The sequence below is a fragment of the Giraffa tippelskirchi genome, chromosome 3 (genome assembly GCF_054371585.1).
Source record: "Giraffa tippelskirchi isolate mGirTip1 chromosome 3, T2T-mGirTip1v1.2.pri, whole genome shotgun sequence".
NCBI classification, from domain to species: domain Eukaryota; kingdom Metazoa; phylum Chordata; class Mammalia; order Artiodactyla; family Giraffidae; genus Giraffa; species Giraffa tippelskirchi.
The window spans coordinates 109443525-109462556 of NC_137277.1; the positions used below are offsets into that span (position 1 = coordinate 109443525).

The 19032-nt window shown below is 36.3% G+C and overlaps 2 protein-coding genes across 12 annotated transcripts in view; one reads left to right on the plus strand and one right to left on the minus strand.

Moving 5' to 3' along the window:
* Nucleotides 1–11842, plus strand: part of ORC4 (origin recognition complex subunit 4) — a 100112-nt gene extending 88270 nt beyond the window's left edge. For 7 of the 9 annotated variants that reach the window (XM_081580555.1, XM_081580556.1, XM_081580550.1 and 4 more), the window contains 4 exons: nucleotides 3063–3171; nucleotides 3868–3963; nucleotides 4050–4117; nucleotides 7081–7660. In XM_081580555.1, the coding sequence (XP_081436681.1) occupies nucleotides 3063–3171; nucleotides 3868–3963; nucleotides 4050–4117; nucleotides 7081–7269 (462 nt within the window). In that variant the 3' untranslated portion in view covers nucleotides 7270–7660. Of the gene's footprint in view, nucleotides 1–3062; nucleotides 3172–3867; nucleotides 3964–4049; nucleotides 4118–7080; nucleotides 7661–11600 lie in introns of those variants that run through there. The other 2 variants (XM_081580551.1, XM_081580553.1) reach the window with 1 other exon arrangement.
* Nucleotides 11843–12910: 1068 nt separating this feature from the next.
* ACVR2A (activin A receptor type 2A) overlaps nucleotides 12911–19032 on the minus strand; it is a 93512-nt gene continuing 87390 nt past the window's right edge. For all 3 annotated transcript variants that reach the window (XM_081580546.1, XM_081580547.1, XM_081580548.1), the window contains 3 exons: nucleotides 18059–18197; nucleotides 14715–14845; nucleotides 12911–13779 (listed from right to left, as the gene is read on the minus strand). In XM_081580546.1, the coding sequence (XP_081436672.1) occupies nucleotides 13585–13779; nucleotides 14715–14845; nucleotides 18059–18197 (465 nt within the window). In that variant the 3' untranslated portion in view covers nucleotides 12911–13584. The remainder of the gene's footprint in view (nucleotides 13780–14714; nucleotides 14846–18058; nucleotides 18198–19032) is intronic.

Below are 19032 nucleotides of genomic sequence, written 5' to 3' on the forward strand. Positions count from 1 at the left end.
GACACTGGAAGATACCATAGAAGAAGTGATTAGGATAGGGAAAATGCAATGCATGTAATCATCAACACTGTCCATAATATATAAAGAGCTTCTACAGTAATCAGTAAAGGAGCAAATTGTGAATATGAGTGAATGAACTAAGATTATCTACCAGTGTAGAATCCCCCATGATTTATAATTTGCAAAGATATTTAACCTCTCCAGTATTTAGGGAAATGGTGTACTATTTAAATTTTACAATTAAACCTTTTTTTTCTGCCAGTTTGGTGGGTGTGAAAAGTTTATGTCTGACAATGGTGTCTGTGTTGCATAAGTTCAAAATGATATTTATATAAAACTTGAAAATTACTCTGTATTGTCTAGGAATACAAAGATATGTAGTAGAAGGATGAAGACATGCATGATTTTTTTTTACCTGGAGAAGAGTAGAGAGTCCCACCAGGGCAAGAGACAGGGGCTTCAACTCTGTAAGTTTATATTTTGTAAGCTGAGGAAGTGGTCATGGATATTCATTATATTACTCTCTTGCCTATTTATATATCGAAAATATTTTATAATAAAAGCTAAAGGTAAGAGAAAGGGAAGGAGCTACTGCATTTCTGGGTCCCTGCCAGTAGGGGAAGCAAACTCTTTTGTTCAATTAAGGACCCTGGGCCCTGGTTAAAAAAGGGAGAGCGTTCAAGGCAATAGAAATAAAAACAAAAATAAACAAACGGAACCTACTCAAACTTACAAGCTGTTGTACAGCAAAGGAAATCCATAAACAAAAAGACAAGCTGCAGAGTGGGACAAAATTTTGCAAATGGTGCGACAGACAAGAGCTTAATTTCCAAAATACACAAACAGCTCATACAACTTAATAACAACAAAAAAGCCAACCCAATCGAAAAACAGGCAGAAGAGCTAAATAAATACTCCAAATAAGATATACAGATGGAAACAGGCACATGAAAAGATGCTCAAACTCACTAATTATTAGAGAAATGCAAATCAAAAGTACAGTGAGGTACCACCTTACACCAATGAGAATGGCCATCATAAAAAACTCTATACATAACAGATGCTGGTCAAGGTGTGAAGAAAATGAACAGTCCTACACTGTTGGTGGAAATGTAAATTGCTCTACCTACTATGGAAAATAGTGTGGAAGTTCTTTAGGAAACTAAAAATAGAGTTGCCATATGATCCAGTAATCTCACTCCTGGGCATATGTTTGGACAAAACTATAATTCAAAAAAATATACACAAACACATTGTCATAACAGCGCTATTCACAGTAGCCATCACATGGAAACAATCTAAATGACCATCAACAGATAAATGAGTAAAGAAGAAGTGGTATGTACATACTACAGAATACTGCTGCTGCTGCTGCTAAGTCGCTTCAGTCGTGTCCGACTCTGTGCGACCCTATAGACGGCAGCCCACCAGGCTCCGCCATCCATGGGATTCTCCAGGCAAGAATACTGGAGTGGGTTGCCATTTCCTTCTCCAGTGCATGAAAGGGAAAAGTGAAAGTGAAGTCGCTCAGTTGTGTCCGACTCGCAGCGACCCCATGGACTGTAGCCTACCAGGCTCCTCCGTCCATGGGATTTTCCAGGCAAGAGTACTGGAGTGGGGTGCCATTGCCTTCTCCACAGAATACTATTTAGCCATAATAAAAAGAATGAAATAATGCCATTTGCAGCAACATGGATGGACCTGGAGATTGATTATCATACTAAGTTAGGAAGAAAGACAAATATCATATGCTATCACTTCCATGTGGAATCTAAAATATGACACAAATGAACCTATCTATGAGACAGAAATAGACTCGCAAACAGAGAATAGATCTGTGGCTGCCAAGGGCAAGAGTGGGGTAGGTTGGGAGTTCGGAATTTGCAGATGTAAACTATTATATGTAGAATGGATAGACAGCAAGATTGTACTATAAGCAGGGGGAACTATATTCAATATCCTGTGATAAACCATAATGGAAAAGAATATGAAAAATATATGTATGTATAACTGAATTAGTTTGTATAGTCGATATCAACCCAACATTGTATATCAACTATACTTATATAAAATAATTTTTTTAAAAAGGGAGGGAGTTTCTGATGTAAATGTTCCAACTATTACATTACATATATAATACTTAGACTAAGGAATTACTCATTATTTATGTGGAATTCAAATTTAATCAGATATGCATTTTTATCTGCTGATTTTATCTATATGAACTAAATGCAGAGTCAGTTATATTTCAGTGAAAAATAAACTTTTTTTAAAAAATTTAGATGTTATCAAAGTTACAAATAAAGAAACCTTCAAATGCAGAAGTTTTGTTAGTTGTTAAGCAGACAACTTGCTACATGAAAGCAACTTGCTCCCTGCTTTCCAGGAGAGTTGTTTCTGGGTATAACTTTATTTTTGTTTTTTTGTTTTTAATACAATTGAACATCAAAGTAGCTGAGTTCTGTCTGTCACATAAGACTAACCTGGATTGGTTGATTGGGTGGTGAGAAAGTTTATAAAAGTCATAATTCTGCCTTTTTGTTCTGGAGCTTTGAATAGTATTCTTCCTTATTTTTGGTCTCCTCATTCCTTTTAAAATGTTTTTTTTTCTTTTGAGGAGTTGTAATCAAACAAGATATGCAAATAGGAAGAGGTCGAGAGAGCAGCAAGAAGTTTTTAATGCTTTATTTACATTTATACAGTTATGTGGCTTATGAATTGAAATATTGTATTTGCTGCTGCTGCTGCTGCTAAGTCGCTTCAGTCGTGTCTGACTCTGTGCGACCCCGTAGACGGCAGCCCACCAGGCTCCGCCATTCCTGGGATTCTCCAGGCAAGAATACTGGAGTGGGTTGCCATTTCCTTCTCCAGTGCATGAACAGGAAAAGTGAAAGTGAAGTCGCTCAGTCATGTCTGACTCTTAAATAGAGCTAAATTTGAGAGTTACTTTCCCAAGTATTAATATTTACTCTTTCATAACTCTAAATTAAGTTTTGTTCAATAAAATCCCCCAAAATGCCCATGTAAATATGCAATTCTTTTTCTGATCTGCATTTCCCTAGATGCTTGCTTTAAATCGTGTAACACTGTCACACCCATTTATAACTGCAGCAGATCTGATGGAGGCAAACCAGCTGTGTAGCATGGACTCAAAAGGAAATATTGTGCATGGTGAGAAACCTGCTTGATTAGTAGTTTTTAAAATAAGTTTGAGTTTATGTAATGGTATACTTTTTGAAATTACAATTAACATTGGTGTAGTGTTTTTATATGCAGAATATTTTTATATCTATACATCCTTTAACTCACTTCTCCCATTTAAAGTGAAAGAAACTTGATGCACCACCTGCCTTGCTGCATAGGAAATACAATTCTCGATGTACCAAGTGTTACTGAAGAGCACTGGCTTTTAGCCATTGGGTGTTGACTGTCCCTTTGGAGAATCTAGTGAACTTTATCCCCTCCAAGAAAAAGAAATTAGATGTAATTTCCAGGGGTTAGAGATTATCAATAATCGAGGGCCTTATGTGATTGAAAGTTAAATTATAATTGCAGCTCTTGTTCATGTTTGCTGTAGGCCATATGATAAGTGCTTGATAGTATTGTCTCTAATCCTTATAACAATCTCTAGAAGTTTGGAAAGATCCTTATTTTACAAAAATGAAAACTAAGCTCAAGGAGGTTGAATAACTTGCTTAAGATTATTCAGATAATAGTGGCTGATAACACATCTGAACGTAGGAGTGCTGTGTTGGCCTCTCCCCACCCCTCAAAGCCATAACCTTTCGCATTATCCTCCTATTTGGAGGATTTATTTCAATCAGTACATAAAACTATACCTCATAGTTTGTTCCCCTTTTACTATAGGTCTGTCAGTCTTGGAAATCTGTCTTATCATAGCAATGAAGCATTTAAATGACATCTATGAAGAGGAGCCCTTTAATTTTCAAATGGTTTATAATGGTGAGATGACTCATTTGGTCGTTTCTTTCTGACCGTACTCCACTGCTTATTTGAAGGAACTAACAATGTCATTGCTTTCTGTCCAGAATTTCAGAAGTTTGTTCAAAGAAAGGCCCATTCTGTTTATAATTTTGAGAAACCTGTTGTCATGAAGGTAAGATTTTAATTTTTCTGCAGATTGGCTTATTTTTGTCTACTTTGATTGCATATATCATAGCTGCACTTTTATTAATTTTGAAACATTAGGTATTATCATAGGAATTTTATTCAAAATAGAACCCCCCCAGAAATTCTAAAAATGAAAGAAAGAAAGTGAAAACGCTCAGTCGTGTCTGACTCTTTGCGACCCCATGGACTGTAGCCCACCAGGCTCCTCAGTCCATGGATTTTCCAGGCAAGAGTACTGGAGTGGGTTGCCATCTCCTTCTCCAGAAGATCTAACCTACCCGGGAATCAAACCCGGATCTCCCACATTGTAGGCAGATGCTTTACTGTCTGAGCCACCAGGGAAGTCAAAAATAATTCTGAAGAATGCGATTCTGTTTTACAGTTTGTGGGGATATACTGCCCTCTACTGTCTCTTCCTAGCAATTGCGTCCTGAAAAGGAACTACTCATTAAATTCTACCTAAGACACAGATATAGAGCTTCCCTGATAGCTCAGTTGGTAAAGAATCCACCTGCAATGCAGGAGATCCTGGTTCAATACCTGGGTTGGGAAGATCCGCTGGAGAAGGGATAAGCTACCCACTCCAGTATTCTTGGGCTTCCCTTGCTGGTAAAGAATCCGCCTGCAGTGCAGGAGACCTGGGTTCAGTCTGGTTTCAGAAGATCCCCTGGAGAAGGAAGCGGCTACCCACTCCAGTGTTCTGGCTTGGAGAATTCCATGGACTGCATAGTCCATAAGGTTGCAAAGAGTCAGACACAACTGAGCGACTTTCACGAGACACAGATACAGCCCTATCCTTTTATACCCTTAAGGTTGGCTTTATAAAATCTCAGCAGTAAAAGGAGATAGAATGAGTCATTAAGAAAATAAAAAACAATCTCATTGGTTAGTGAGGGTATATAGAGACAGTTTTGTTAGGGCTTGGGTAAGGCATGAGTTTCAAAACTTGAGGAAATTTATTCTAGCATACCATTGTCCACCAGAAACATGAGCTACATAATGTAATTTTAGATATTCTAGTAGCAACAAAAAAATTTTTAAAAAAAGGTGAAAGGTGAGATAACTTGGACAGTAAGTTTTATTTAATGTAACAAAATATTTAGATCTGTAGTCAATATAGAAAGGTATTGATGAAGTTTTTTATTTTCTTTTGTGTTAAGTCTTTGAAATCATGTGTGTTTACACTTAAAGCACATTTTGATTCACTGATGAGTCATTGGAAACAATTGCTGTTTAGATTCTTTAAATTATTTGTTTAGACCCTTATTTAGCTGAATAAGTAAATTTACATTCTGAAATTGTTTCAAACATAACTTAAAATTTTGTTAGTTTTTAAAATAAACTTTATAAAAATAGAGTTCCACATTTCAGATCCTCAAGAGCTCATTGAAGTTACATTTTGAACAGCATAGCTCTAGAGGATTTTATAGGAAGAAATACCTTTTATGAATTTTTTAAGCAGTGCACCCATAAGTTTTTTACTATACTTTATAAGGGATTAAATACTCTTGCCTGGAAAATCCCATGGACGGAGGGGCCTAGTAGGCTGCAGTCCATGGGGTCACTAAGAGTCGGACACGACTGAGCGACTTCACTTTCCCTTTTCCCTTTCATACATTGGAGAAGGAAATGGCAACCCACTCCAGTGTTCTTGCCTGGAGAATCCCAGGGATGAGGGAGCCTGGTGGGCTGCCGTCTATGGGGTCGCACAGAGTCGGACACGACTGAAGTGATTTAGCAGCAGCATAAGGGATTAGAAGTCAGAAGTTTATTTTTTAGGGCAACCAAAAAAACATGAGATCAGGGCATTGCCATTTTCTTCAAAACAATAGGAAAAATACTTACCGTACTGGAGGTTAGTTTTTTCCTCCCTTCCTAATGATAGTCATAGTTTATGGGAATGTATTAGTGGAAAGGGTTAGCTGAGCACTTAAATTTTTACTAGTAGCTTGAGGCTGGTCATTTCTGTATTTTGTTTAAGAAGTATTTTGCTACCTAGAAATATTTGAAGTCTCAATTTTATTCAGCCAATACCTAGAGCCTCTAGTATTTTCTCATTTTCAGAAATTGTCTGAACTATTTTTATTTTCATCAGAAGAGTTTTTCTAGTTTATAAAGAATGTATTCCAGTAGTATTTTTCTCAGTGAGGCTTAAGAATAGAAAGGTCAATAATCTGTTTCAGTGTATCAGTATTTAATAGTTGATTGGTCCTAATTTAGTGTTTTCTTTTTTTTCTTCATATTCCTATCAAAGTAACTAAAACAATGATCATGGTTAGAAAAGACATGGTACATGAAGGGCTAAGAGGAAGTGGACAGTAAAGAGCCCTGTTAAGGTGGGAAAGATAGAAGAAAGGGACTTTCTGACAGGCCGTAGTGGTCTCTGTCAGACTTATTAGGGAGGGAGGGGCCTGTCCTCTCCTCCATACCTCCACCACTCTGCTGAATCATTTACATATAGGATCAGCTAAACAGGTGTGCTGCTAGAGGTCTTCCCTGCTGCCCTCTGTTTTTACAACTTTATTAAACTTTAACATAGCAGAGTCTAACAAAACAAACAAAATGTAAAGGCCAATTTGAGTAACCTGGGCCATTAGTCAAAAAGTACTGGTCTTATCAGACTTCAGGTTTTTAGAGAACCAGAAACTCTGTTAACTTAAGTACTAGGAAGAGATATGACAGAATGAGCTGAGGAACAAAATCAGATTGTGCAGTTGAGTTTTGTCCTGTTTACATTCAGTGATGTAGGGCAGCTCTATACTGACACTACCTCATATGATGTGTGAAGTTTTTATGAAGTTGATGAGAATTGTTTTTGAACTTTACTGACATCTATTACATTTTGTTTCCTAGAACTCTGTTCTAAAACTGACTAAAATCCTAACTGTTCTCTGGCTTAATGTTGTTTACTTCCCTTATTCAACCTAAACTATTTGTTTCATCTTTCAGGCATTTGAACACTTACAACAATTAGAATTAATAAGGCCCATGGAAAGAACATCAGTAAACGCACAGAGGGAGTATCAGCTGATGAAACTACTTTTGGATAATACACAAATTATGAATGCTTTGCAGAAATACCCCAACTGTCCTACAGATGTTAGGCAGTGGGCGACATCCTCCCTAAGCTGGTTATGAGTGTAAGCATGGTTTCAGTTATGGAGTTTCAGGCAGACTTCTCTAAAGAACTAAAAGCTGTTGTCCTTTAACAAGATATGTTATTTCATTTTCTTATATTTATAAAGATGTATTTTTGTATTTATGGGAGACTGTTAAACATGTATCATGGCTGTGCCTTGCCTTTGAATCATATGAGCAGTTACATGATTATAAGTTTTAATTCCAGTGATATGTTGTAAGTAATTGTTCAAAAAAATAAATATGACTATCTTAGGGATTGAAACATATGCTTATTTAATACTTGTAAAGTATTTATGTGGTACATTTGAAGAGTTCATTTCAACCCAGCAGCCAGATATTTTTACAAACTGTAAACAAAGCAGTAAAGAAACAGTGGTAAGAGTTGAAATGTAATGAGTCATCTTTTGGTCCATTGGGAGGTGCTGCAGTTTTTCTGTATTCATGAAAATTTCAGATTCTCTCCCAGACCAAGGTCTTTTAGTTTAGGAGCCTGATCAGTTTGGCTAGAAGATGGTTCACATGTAAGAAAAAACCCAAAAGTTTGAACATTTTCTTCCAGGCTTCTTAGAATATGGTACTCATACGATCTACAGAAGAATCTTTTGTAGGATGTTTTTAAATGAGATTCTTGGGCATGTCTAAGAACTAGCATTTGTCTAACAAGCACTTTAGCAAATTCCTGCATATGACAGTGTTAACTAAATGTTTGTATCAAAAAGTAGACCCCCCCCCCAAAGAAATGTACCTTATAAATTCAGGAATCCATAAACTAATGTTAATATTGGTATATGTTTAAAGTGAAATTTAATAAGCATTCGTGAAGTGTTAGTGACTTCATTTATTCAGGAATATTTGTTTATTTTTTTCATAGAAGGGTTACAAAAGACAAAGTCCCTATCCTTGTACAGTTTGCTATCCTTTTAAAACTGTCAAAGACCCTGATAATTAGTTACTGTTGTTTACAGGTGAGAAAACTAACACAGTAGTGGCCCTGTCCAAAGGGTTGACAAACCCTGGAATTCAACTCATTTCATTGACATCAAAGCTCAGTAATGTGTTCCTTAGTGTGTCTTTTTAAAAGTATACTCTAAGAAACTATTTTCTTGGTTTTAAGAGTTACTGCGTTTAGAATGGAATATGAGATTTCTATGCATAAAAATAGCTCTTCAGTACCTGCAACCTATTCTTTGCATACATAGGCATTCTTAGTTTCTAGATCACTGTCATTTACTTTTCAGCAGTGTTTTATGAAAGCCAAGGCTTGCATCCTGGTTCTGTGCAATAGTCTACAGATTTTTAGGGGATATTTTGCCAGAATACTTACCATGGTCACATCGCTATTAAGAAGCAAGGGTTTTTTGCACTTGAGCTAAAATTGTCCCTTAAAATTTTTTCTGAGCTGTTTTAGGGGAGTACCGTCTGCTTTAAAAGCACTGACCACAAAAGCACCTAAAGAACTGGCTTGAAGACTGCAAATTTTTATCCACTTAGGATGCCACTAAGGTTTGAAAGCCCTCATCCACTTACCTGGCTACGTAAGAGCTACAGAAAATCCATCACCATCAGTGAAAGAGCTATAAAACAAACTAGAAAAAGTAGGTTAGCAAAAGTCACACAAATGAACATAAGCCTACATTCAAAAGCAGTTTTTCAGAGGAAGAATGTTGTTCCCCTTTCCATATTCCTTGATACAGAGAAGCTAAAATAAACGTTTTAAAACTAACTTCATCTTTTAAATTGTTTAAACCATCATCAATAAAATAAAAACCAAATCTGAAAAGCCCTAGTAAAAACCTTTCAAGAATAACGTAAGCAAATGTGGCTTAAAGATATTTTCATTTACTAGAAAAGGAATGCAGCCTGTTAACCACACAATCAAAAGACAAAACCAGGTGAGGAGGCATGTTAGCAGCATCAGTGAGGTTATCCCTCCTGTGATCCCTCCAGGTGCCCAACCAAAAACATTATCTTAAGAAAAAAGTTTCCAGTTTTGTGGACATGCAAATGTGAATGACTCTGAGGAAGTTATGTGCTGTTTCTCCAAACTTACATCATAATGCTGTATATATTGATTACATACTATTAACTTTCTGAAGAATCAGTTTTGCAGAACACCAGTTAGAAACAGTTTTGGTCTTTCTGTAGAGATTCCTTGCCGATTCCACCATGATTTGCATTTTCATTTGGTTTTAGAGGAAAATGCAGTTTCTTTCAAACCAGTGTAACCTAAGTGTTGCCCCTTCCTTCACCTTTACCCTAAAAAATTGAGAATCCATTGGTGTGAACTTCGACATTAAATGTGAGTAGGTGGGGCTCTTCCACCCCCATTTGCTTGGAAAGTCAGGGGATAAACCAAAATTCTAAGTGTTTAGAATTTGCAACACTAAAAATACAAATGAAAGCTTGCTTCCTTAGTGATCCCTCTTACTGATTACCTTAAGTGGAAAATACCAGAATTCTTCCCTTCTGTTGTTGGTAAACTGTAGTTGGGAAGTGTAATTTATATCTTTAATGTCTATTACCTAAGTCACTTTTTAAGAAAAAGTTTGTATGAAAAGACAAGGTAACTAATGCCATTTAGCCTCTCTTAAAATTGGCAGGACCAACATCTGTACTTTCAAAGAACACAATCTGCTTACACAACAAAGGAGAGAAATGCCATAATCAACAAACCTCCCTTTCAACCTGTCCCCATTCTTGGACATTCCAAGGTGTAAGGCTCACTATCAATTGTAAAGCTGCTGTTCCCGTCCTTAAGAATGTATAACTAAAGAAAAACTTCATATGCAAATCATACCATGTTTATTTTTTTATTTAACTTGGGAATGGAATGGGGATAGCATACATTTTATTTGTACAATATTTAACAATCACTTACCCAAGGTGGGGTTTTATGGGACTTTTTTTTTTCTTTTTTGACTTTTTGTTAAATACTTGCAGAAAAAATAGCAAGTACAATTTGACAGTAGTACAACAACCTGTGCCCAAAACACTGACAAGAAATACAGAGTAAAGCTAAAATAATTGTTTACCAATATTTTGAGAGGTAACAAATAGGATATGGGTTGAGACTGCATAAAAAATGTACTGCTGGTTGAATATCTGAGGTAAATGATGTTCAATCAAGATGCTACTTGTATCATTTTGCCCATAAATCAGTAAATAATTTTATGCACATTATACCAAATGTTCCTAAAAAGTAATATTTTAAAAAGGTAAAAAAGAGAGACCGGAAAATATCTGTGGCAAAGCATCTTTTTTAAACAGTTAATCAGTTTATTCCACTAAACTATCATCTGGCCAGGATTTTTTCCCCTCCTACCTGCATTTTACTTAAATGTAGCTACCTAGGAGTAAGGATGGGGGAAGAAGAGTTTCTTTAGACTTTCATGATTTATGATTCATCTTTAAGTTCTAAACTTTTTTCTTCCTGATTGTATTTTCAAACATCACCATGAAGGACAGTGCCAAGTTCATGGGACCAACAACTGTGAGGCACAGCCTCTGTTCTGGAATTCACAAGGTACCTGTAATAAACATTCAAACAAGAGTCACACGTCACATGCTAAAAACTGCCTAGCATCTAAAATACATACAAGAGCGGTGCAGGGCATAGACTTCGAATACAGCCAAACACTGGTTAGTCCATCAGTCCTATGGCAGTTGATCATAAAGCATTCCTTACACGGAGATCTGGGCAAGGTCAAGAGTGTAAGTTAGAGCAGCAGTTCTGATGTGTGTCATAAAGGCAAAATACAAGACGAATAATAAGGAGCACCATACACATGAGGAAAAAATTATTGGGGTCTGTCTACCCCCAAACAAATCATTTTTCTTTCTTTGATCTTTTTTTTCAGTATCCCTAAGCTCAAACTTTTTATTAACTTGCCCACTCTACGCTGACTGTAAACCAAACGTGAAAATGCCCTGCAAAAGAAAGTTTTAACAAGACTAGGTACAGGACAGGTAGTCACTGGAACATTCTTATTTTACTGCTTACAAAAATTATTTTTCTACCAATGTAGTTCTCAAAAGGATACAGGTTTTATTGTAAAATTGGTTAGCTCGAGTTAAGTACAATACCCAGGATTTCTAAAAATGTTTTCTAACATGAAGAGGAAACTTTATTTTGTGAATAACTGGTCTTATAAATGTAACTCTTTAAGTGTTCACATAAGCCAAACATTCATCATAATACTCCTTGTTTTCCTTTTTTTTTTTTAACTTTTAAAAACAGGATTAAATGTTCAGAACAGGTAGAAATCAGTCTTCAAGAGATGAACAATTTTCATGTATGAACATTCTCATTATTTTCCCTTCTTGATTAGTTTCCAGGTAGAAGCAAAACCAAGAAATTGAGAAGCCAAGTACTTTTTGAAATGAAGGTAAACTCAACACTGAAATGGGAATTCTTAGAAATACAACAAAGCCTTGGGTACATTATGTGACCAAGAACACAAAGTTCTGTATGGTGTGTGGCACAGACAATGCTGTTACTCTTCGTTCCCTCCCTGCTTCGAGTCTGTTGACCTATGTATTATTTATAAATAATATAATTTATTCCCAGAGATTAAGTGCACGTTTTATGTAAAATGTAGTGTACTGTGTGGTTAAATAGCCATTTGAAGAGAACACATTCACAGTGAGCTCCTGATAGTGACACACAAAAAATTTTTATAAAATTAACATGGATTTTAAAATGACCTGACAAAAGTACATAGCATAATACTGACTATTTGTTGGTCAGTAATCTAATTAATGTTTTGCTTTGGCCTGTAAATTTGAGAAGGAATCCAATTATATTCTAATGTAATATTGTTTTGAAAAGCACTTTGGCACCTACCTATCAGTTCCATTTTCTCATCAAGGATAAGGCATGAACTATCCTAAATTAATATCAGTTAGTTGTAAAAGCAATTTGTGGAAGGAGGCTAAGCTATGTTACCTATATCAACATTGGTTACCTCTAAATGTCATTGCATATTTTAAGTTATAAGTTTAACTTGTTATCCCTGATTTGTTTTAAAGCAGTAACATCTGAAATCTGTGCTTAAAAGTTTAAATCTCTATCCTAGGATAATTCTTGACATATCACAGACATCAAATATTACTCTGACAAGATGGCACCAAGCAGAAATGTAGTAATAAAGTTACAAGTCTCAAAGCAGAGAGTGAGGAATTCTGGGTAATGACACTTCCTGAGGTGATTCTAAAACAGTGATCAAGAATGTCCCACACACTGTTTGGTGAAAAGAAATACACTACAATTTTACATATATAAATAGGAAAAAAAATCTATTTTTAAAGAATAAAAATGAAGAGCTTTCCAGTGTTACAGCTCACTTAAAAATTTTAAATCATGCTTTAAATTTTCAAATAGTCCCCAAGCACAGCACACCTAAAAAAATATGTAGCTAAGTATGCAATATTTTGGGAACTGGATATAAGATGAAGCTTTTTTTTTTAAACATGGGAGAAAAGGGGGAAATACACCATTTTTTCATTTCAAAAAACAGCACTTTTCCTTAAATCACAAGCTAGCACAAGAAAAGCTAAAACACTGCTTTACGAATGGCCACTTACTGTTGGCACTAAGCATAGCTTACCTTTTTTCTTAAATAACACAGTGAATTTGTAATACCTTGTTACAAAACATGGGTCAATTTATTATTGAAATTTTGTTAGTGTTTTCAATTTTATAATTTAGCAACCGTGGAACTGAGGTATACCTTGTTGAGGGAGGTTAAAGTAATGCTTGGAAGCCTTTTACTGTACCCCACTTAGATGACTTTGTTTATGTACACAGAACAGCAGCACACTAAACATTCACAAGCTGTGTCATATTGGCATTACAATAGTCATTTATAGAAACACAACAGCAAATGCAATAAAAACAAGTTACCCTTTTAAAATCTGAAATGAAAAGTTTTTGATTAAAAAAAAAAATAGCAGTAGTTCATTTAAGGAATTAGTGTCTTCGGACAGACATTAAGAAATCTGATGTCAGTTTTCAAACACATGATTAGCCAGGTCCAAAAAGATCCTTGATTTGGAGAGGGCCACATTCTTCATGTACATTTTTTCAAAAGTTTCTTTATAGTTTACAACTTTTCTCTTAGTCGCGTGTCCTTCATGTCTCTGCTACAGGCAATGCCATAAGTCTCCCAGAGCCACCTTTTGAAATGAGGGTCTTCTTTCTGAGATGTCCAGGAGACATCCTACTCATTTCACACAGAAAATAAACTGTAAGCAGTTTCATTAGCAGCTCCAGTTGAGAGTCCTGTTTCTCAGTGTGTACACATGGTGCAACCATCATAGACTAGATTCTTTGGGAGGAAAGTCAACATTTGTCACCATCGTGACCACTGTTACAATGTCCTCTGTGGTAATGATATTTGTTAGTCTTTGCATCTGAGTAATTCTTTCACCTACACATCCAGCTGATAACCTGGCTTCGGCATCGTGATCCCAACATTCTTCTATCGTTTCACAGAGCATTGCCATTCCCTAAAAAGGAAAAACACATTTAAATATCATAGCAATTTTTGTTTTCTATTGGGAACTAGAGTAAAACTCTCATAAAGAAATTGCTATTCTTGTGGGTTAAAGAAAGTCTCAAGATTAGCCAAGTTTGATATTTGTCAACATTCACTTTCAAATATCTCATATGCACTAACATGGAGAGAAGCACTGAGAGAAAACAGTATTTTTTTTTTTAAGCACTGGAGATGATCACAGCAGATGATTTGTTTAATTCCAAATATCTCTGATCATTGTTCACAAAGCAGGTAATTTAAATTTAAGCTAACCTTTGAACTGAATTCAAAACTAAGGCTTTGAGAAGTTTACCAATTTTTATTCTTTTCTTAGTTAATATCAGCATTTCTACCTTGCAGATAAGTAGGAAAAAGGTTAGGAACCACACTTAAGGATTCTCTACTTGGCTTATCCATGTTTCTAGTTATATCTAAAACAAAATAACCAGGGCAATATTGTTCCAGCCTTCACATTCCTAGTCTCTTATGAACTTGAAAACCATCCAATCAAAAATCAAAATGCAGTTAACTGTCATGTAGAGAATAATACTGGGTACTTCACTTTTTAAAATGACATCATATGTGAAGGTGGTGATCAGCAAGGTTACCCAACTCTCCACAGGCTCACAGGTACTTGTTTCCCTTGGAAACCTTCCAAATAGGGGACACAACTGTGACATAGGAGCACAAAGCCAAGTGTCCCCCACAGCTCTGACTTTACCATCTCCCTCACGAGGGTACAGATGTGGCCTTAACTGCATTGTTTCTAGGACTCGAGTATAGAATATCTTGTACCAAGATCTCTGCCTCAGGAAATCCAGAAAGAAAATGTGCAGAAATATAAATCATTCCTCTGATGAGCATTTTTTTATTGGAAATTAAAGTGAAAAGCTAACTATAACTTACAGCATGTTTCTGCCAATAATCTCTTAAAACAGGCCTCTTTTTTTTATGCACAACAACTTCCTGCATGTCTTCAAGAGAGGGATGCTGGCCAATTTCTTCCTCAAATGGCAGCATGTATTCATCTACAGGTCCTGAAATGTAAAAAAGGGGGGAAAGTCATTTTAATTCAAATCATCTTGCCTTCCTAACTGGAACAAGTTTTCTAAAAGATATTCTTACCACCTTTTCCTAACTCATATGCTATAATGACGGGAGAGAAACAAACACTCAACTGTAGTTACAACCACAAATTTTAATTTAGAAGAAATCAAAAAGTCTGTAATTTGGCATGTAACACTGCTAAGGATTGTAAGGACCTCTCACCTACTGCATAAGGAATACCTACCTCTGTATATAGGACACAGGGAACCGTGGATATGTGCATATTAAGGATATAACATCTCTATAAGGTACCCACTCCTCCTGCAATTCAGATCAGACTATAAACAGTAGTGCTTTCATTGAAGACTTTGGGTTCGGTCCGTTACAGCCGTCTTTGTTCTGACATGCCCTAACCCCCTACACAATCATACAAGGAGGTATGTACTCCAGAGGTACACCTCTGCCCTCACAAAAGCTGCCAAATATTTAGTTTAAAAATCACAAATGTACTGTATAAACGGTTCCCAACAAGTCAGAATGGTGCTTTCACAGAAAAGCAAGATTTATTCTACAATTTTTTTTTTTTTCTTTTACTTAGGCCTACTCAAATACAGAAATTCAGTTAGGAGTTAGTAATAACTAATAGTCAATAAACGCTTATGCTGACCAGAAACTTTATATCCCATTTTATCTTCACAGAGTGCAGGTGGCATTACTGTACTTTATAGATGATAAGCTCAAAAAAAGTTCCATAATTTGCACAAGAGCAGACAGCTGTGAAGGAAGAGAGCTGAATCCACCTCAAAGACTCTAGAGTCTGTGAACCATCCGCCCTTGATGGAAATTGGTCACTAATGAGCAGCTTCAGGGACCAGATGTGACTGTATATAGATAACAAACCCTGGGCAAATTCTCAAGACATACCAAATACTCCTGCATAGAATTAAGTTAACAGTTGATCATGAAGGAGGCCATCTAATTCAACCCTGTCTAACTGTACGAGTACTTGGTGGCTGAATAGTTGGGCTCTGCTTGTGCACTTCCAGTCACTTAGAGTATTGACATTCTAAGGTGTCTGTTACCCTCACTACTATAAATGTGGTCCACAGGTCAGCAGCATTGACAGGCAGCTTGTAAGAAATGTAATTATTAGGCCCCACCCCAGACCTACTGAGTCAAAATCTGAATTTTAAGATTCCCAGGAGTTTGGTTTGCACATTGAAATTTGAGACTCACTGAACTAAACCAGTGATTAACCATCAAAAAAATTTAAAATCACTACTTTAGTAATGTTCACACTGTCCCCTATAATTTTTGACTTGCATCAGAAATGCCTCCCTGCAACTGAGTATTCCATAGCACATGCAAGGTATTTAAGAAATCTAAGCATCTATCCTCCTCTTATTCCATAAAAACTTCCCTGATACAAAACAAAGCAACTCCTCACTCCTCCAAACTCCAATAATATTTCCTTACACTTCTCAGGTATTAACATTTATCCCTGGCTCAGCAGGTAAAGAATCCACCTGCCATGAAGGAGACACAGGAGACGTGAGTTCGATCCTTGGGTTGGAAAGATATGCTGGAGAAGGAAATGGCAACCTCCTCCAGTATTCTTGCCTAGAAAATCCCATACACAGACGAGCCTGGTAGGCTACACTCCATGTAGTTGCAAAGAGTTGGACACGACTGAGCACATAAACTCAAAAAACATTTACCTACATAGACAATTCATACTTACCTTACTCTAGAATTAACTGTCCAAGATACATTTTTATCAACTGAACTGTACACTGTTTATCCCTCATAATACTATATCCAATTGATTTGCTTCAGAGAGTTCATATTACTCAAATTCTAAGCAATATATTTTCCCATAACATCTGCCATCTCACCTGCTGCTTTCTGCCTCCATAAATGCACATAATTGCGTTCATCTTCCACTTTGACCCAAAACACACTGAACAGTTTATTCTTCTTCCTATAGACTTTTAAGCTAAAAATATCCAAATTGCTTCAACCTCTTAGGTTCTGGATCCACTCCCACAACAATTTTGGAAGAATGAATGGCTGTCCATTCCTGACCACTGTCCACTAAATTCCCTTTGAAAGCACCTTATCCCAAGGCAAATTTCATATACCAGAGGTAGTCTGTCACACACTGAGAAACTATTACAGTACTCAGAAGATACTCTTGGAACATAGGTTAAGACAGTTACACCTTTTAAAAATTAAAATTAAGAAAAACCAAAACATCAAACTAACATTGGTTTGGGGGTTAGCAGTCGGAAAGTTTATCTTATATTCTGATATCCCAAAAAGTATAACATAATTGGAGAAAAGAGAGACCTTCTGAGGGGCACTGAAGACAGTACCCACAACACTGTAATTCCTTCACACCAGGAATATAACATGCAGGTTTATAATCAATCAACATGAATATCTGTTTTTGAAAAGGATTTCAAAAACAAGGACTAGGAATCCCTTGGAACCAAGGTGATGTGCCAGAGAACATAACTTATGTTTATAATAATGTCTACAGTAGATCAGACTTTCAAAGCTTTAAAGAGGCAGAATCTAACCAGCAGTATAATGTGCTCAGCCATGGAGGATAGAATGCTAATTCAGTCTGTTGCTGAGGTATATGTTGCCATCACGCAAGTGCTGAATAGCCTCCCAGGACAATGTCTGGGAGGCCAAATCTACATGCAACTCTCACCCAAGAGTTGACTTTAACCCTTAGGTGTCTTAGGACCCATATGACCTGACCAAGGTAGCAGCCCTCTCCCTGAATCTGGATCAGAGTTTCAAATCTAGGCTCCATCACTCACCAACTTGCAGCTAAAAAAGACAAGCTACTTAATTTCTACTTAAAATTTGAGTGTCAAATTCTTCACATATAAAACTAAGCTAATAATTACTTCCAAAGTTGTTTTAGGAAATAAGCTAAAGGTATGTGAAGTGCCCAGCAAAGCATCTGGCAACCGTAATGAATCAACACATTTCAGTACCTTTCCTTTCCTGCCCTCCTATCCCCTGCCTCCTGAATTTTCTTTACGCTACCACTTCTGGGAGTCTACTTAAAAACAGCTGTGCTTTATAATATTACCTTTGAGAGTCATCAGCCCTTTTCTTACATGTGTAGCAGATACACACACATACACACACATATGTATCTTTTTAAAAAATATTTGTTCCCTTACCATCTGCAGCAGTACAGCGAGAAGCCAGTTCCCACAGGACTAATCCCATGGCGTACATATCTATCCTCAAAAACGCATCCCTTTGGAAGTTGATAGCACCCTCTAACACCTCTGGAGCCATATACCTTCGGGTACCCACCTGAAAAAGTGTTAAAAGCAAATAGCAATTACTAACTTTGTGAACTGACACTCTATCATTTGTAAACAGAATCAAAACCGACCGTGGTCTACTATCAGGTAAGATAACTAAATTTTGACCACCAGAATTTTATTCCATTTCAAGTAATACAACAGCGAAGACCCTAGAAACAGTGGACGCAACCATGAGTAGGGTATGCTTAAACAAATAAAAAGTACTATGCAGCTTTTAGAAAACCATGAGGTAGATCTATAAGGACTGACATGGAATGAGTTCTAAAAATACTATAGGATGAAAACAGCAAAGAACAAAGCAGTGTATATACTAAGATCCCTTCGGGATACACTTAACAGATATATCAACACACACTATGCTGGTTTAGGCTTAAGACTTTTTCCCCTTCTGGAAGGAATCACAAACTGAACAATGGTTATTTGTGGAGAGAGGACGAAACAGAAAAAAATCTGTATACTTTTCAAATGTACACTGTTTGAAATGTATCCTTAAAAAAAAAATAACTCTTTTTGAGTATAACAATACAAAACATAAAACAAATTAGCCACATAAAGGATAGATAAACTTTCTAAAGTTCTATTTGTACAAAATCTATTTGTTTCGTCATGAATTCTGTCATATTCTTTATTGATATCGGTCCCTAACAATTTGCTATTTCTTATTAATGTAACTATGGTTACCAAGCTAGTACAGCTGACTCTGGTTGGTGCTTGACAAAATTCATCTATTTAAAAAATTTCTGTGTGATACTTGGTTAGATCACAATCCACTTGAGTTTTAGTAGGTCTAGGGAGTGGCCCAGATATTAGTATTTCCAAAA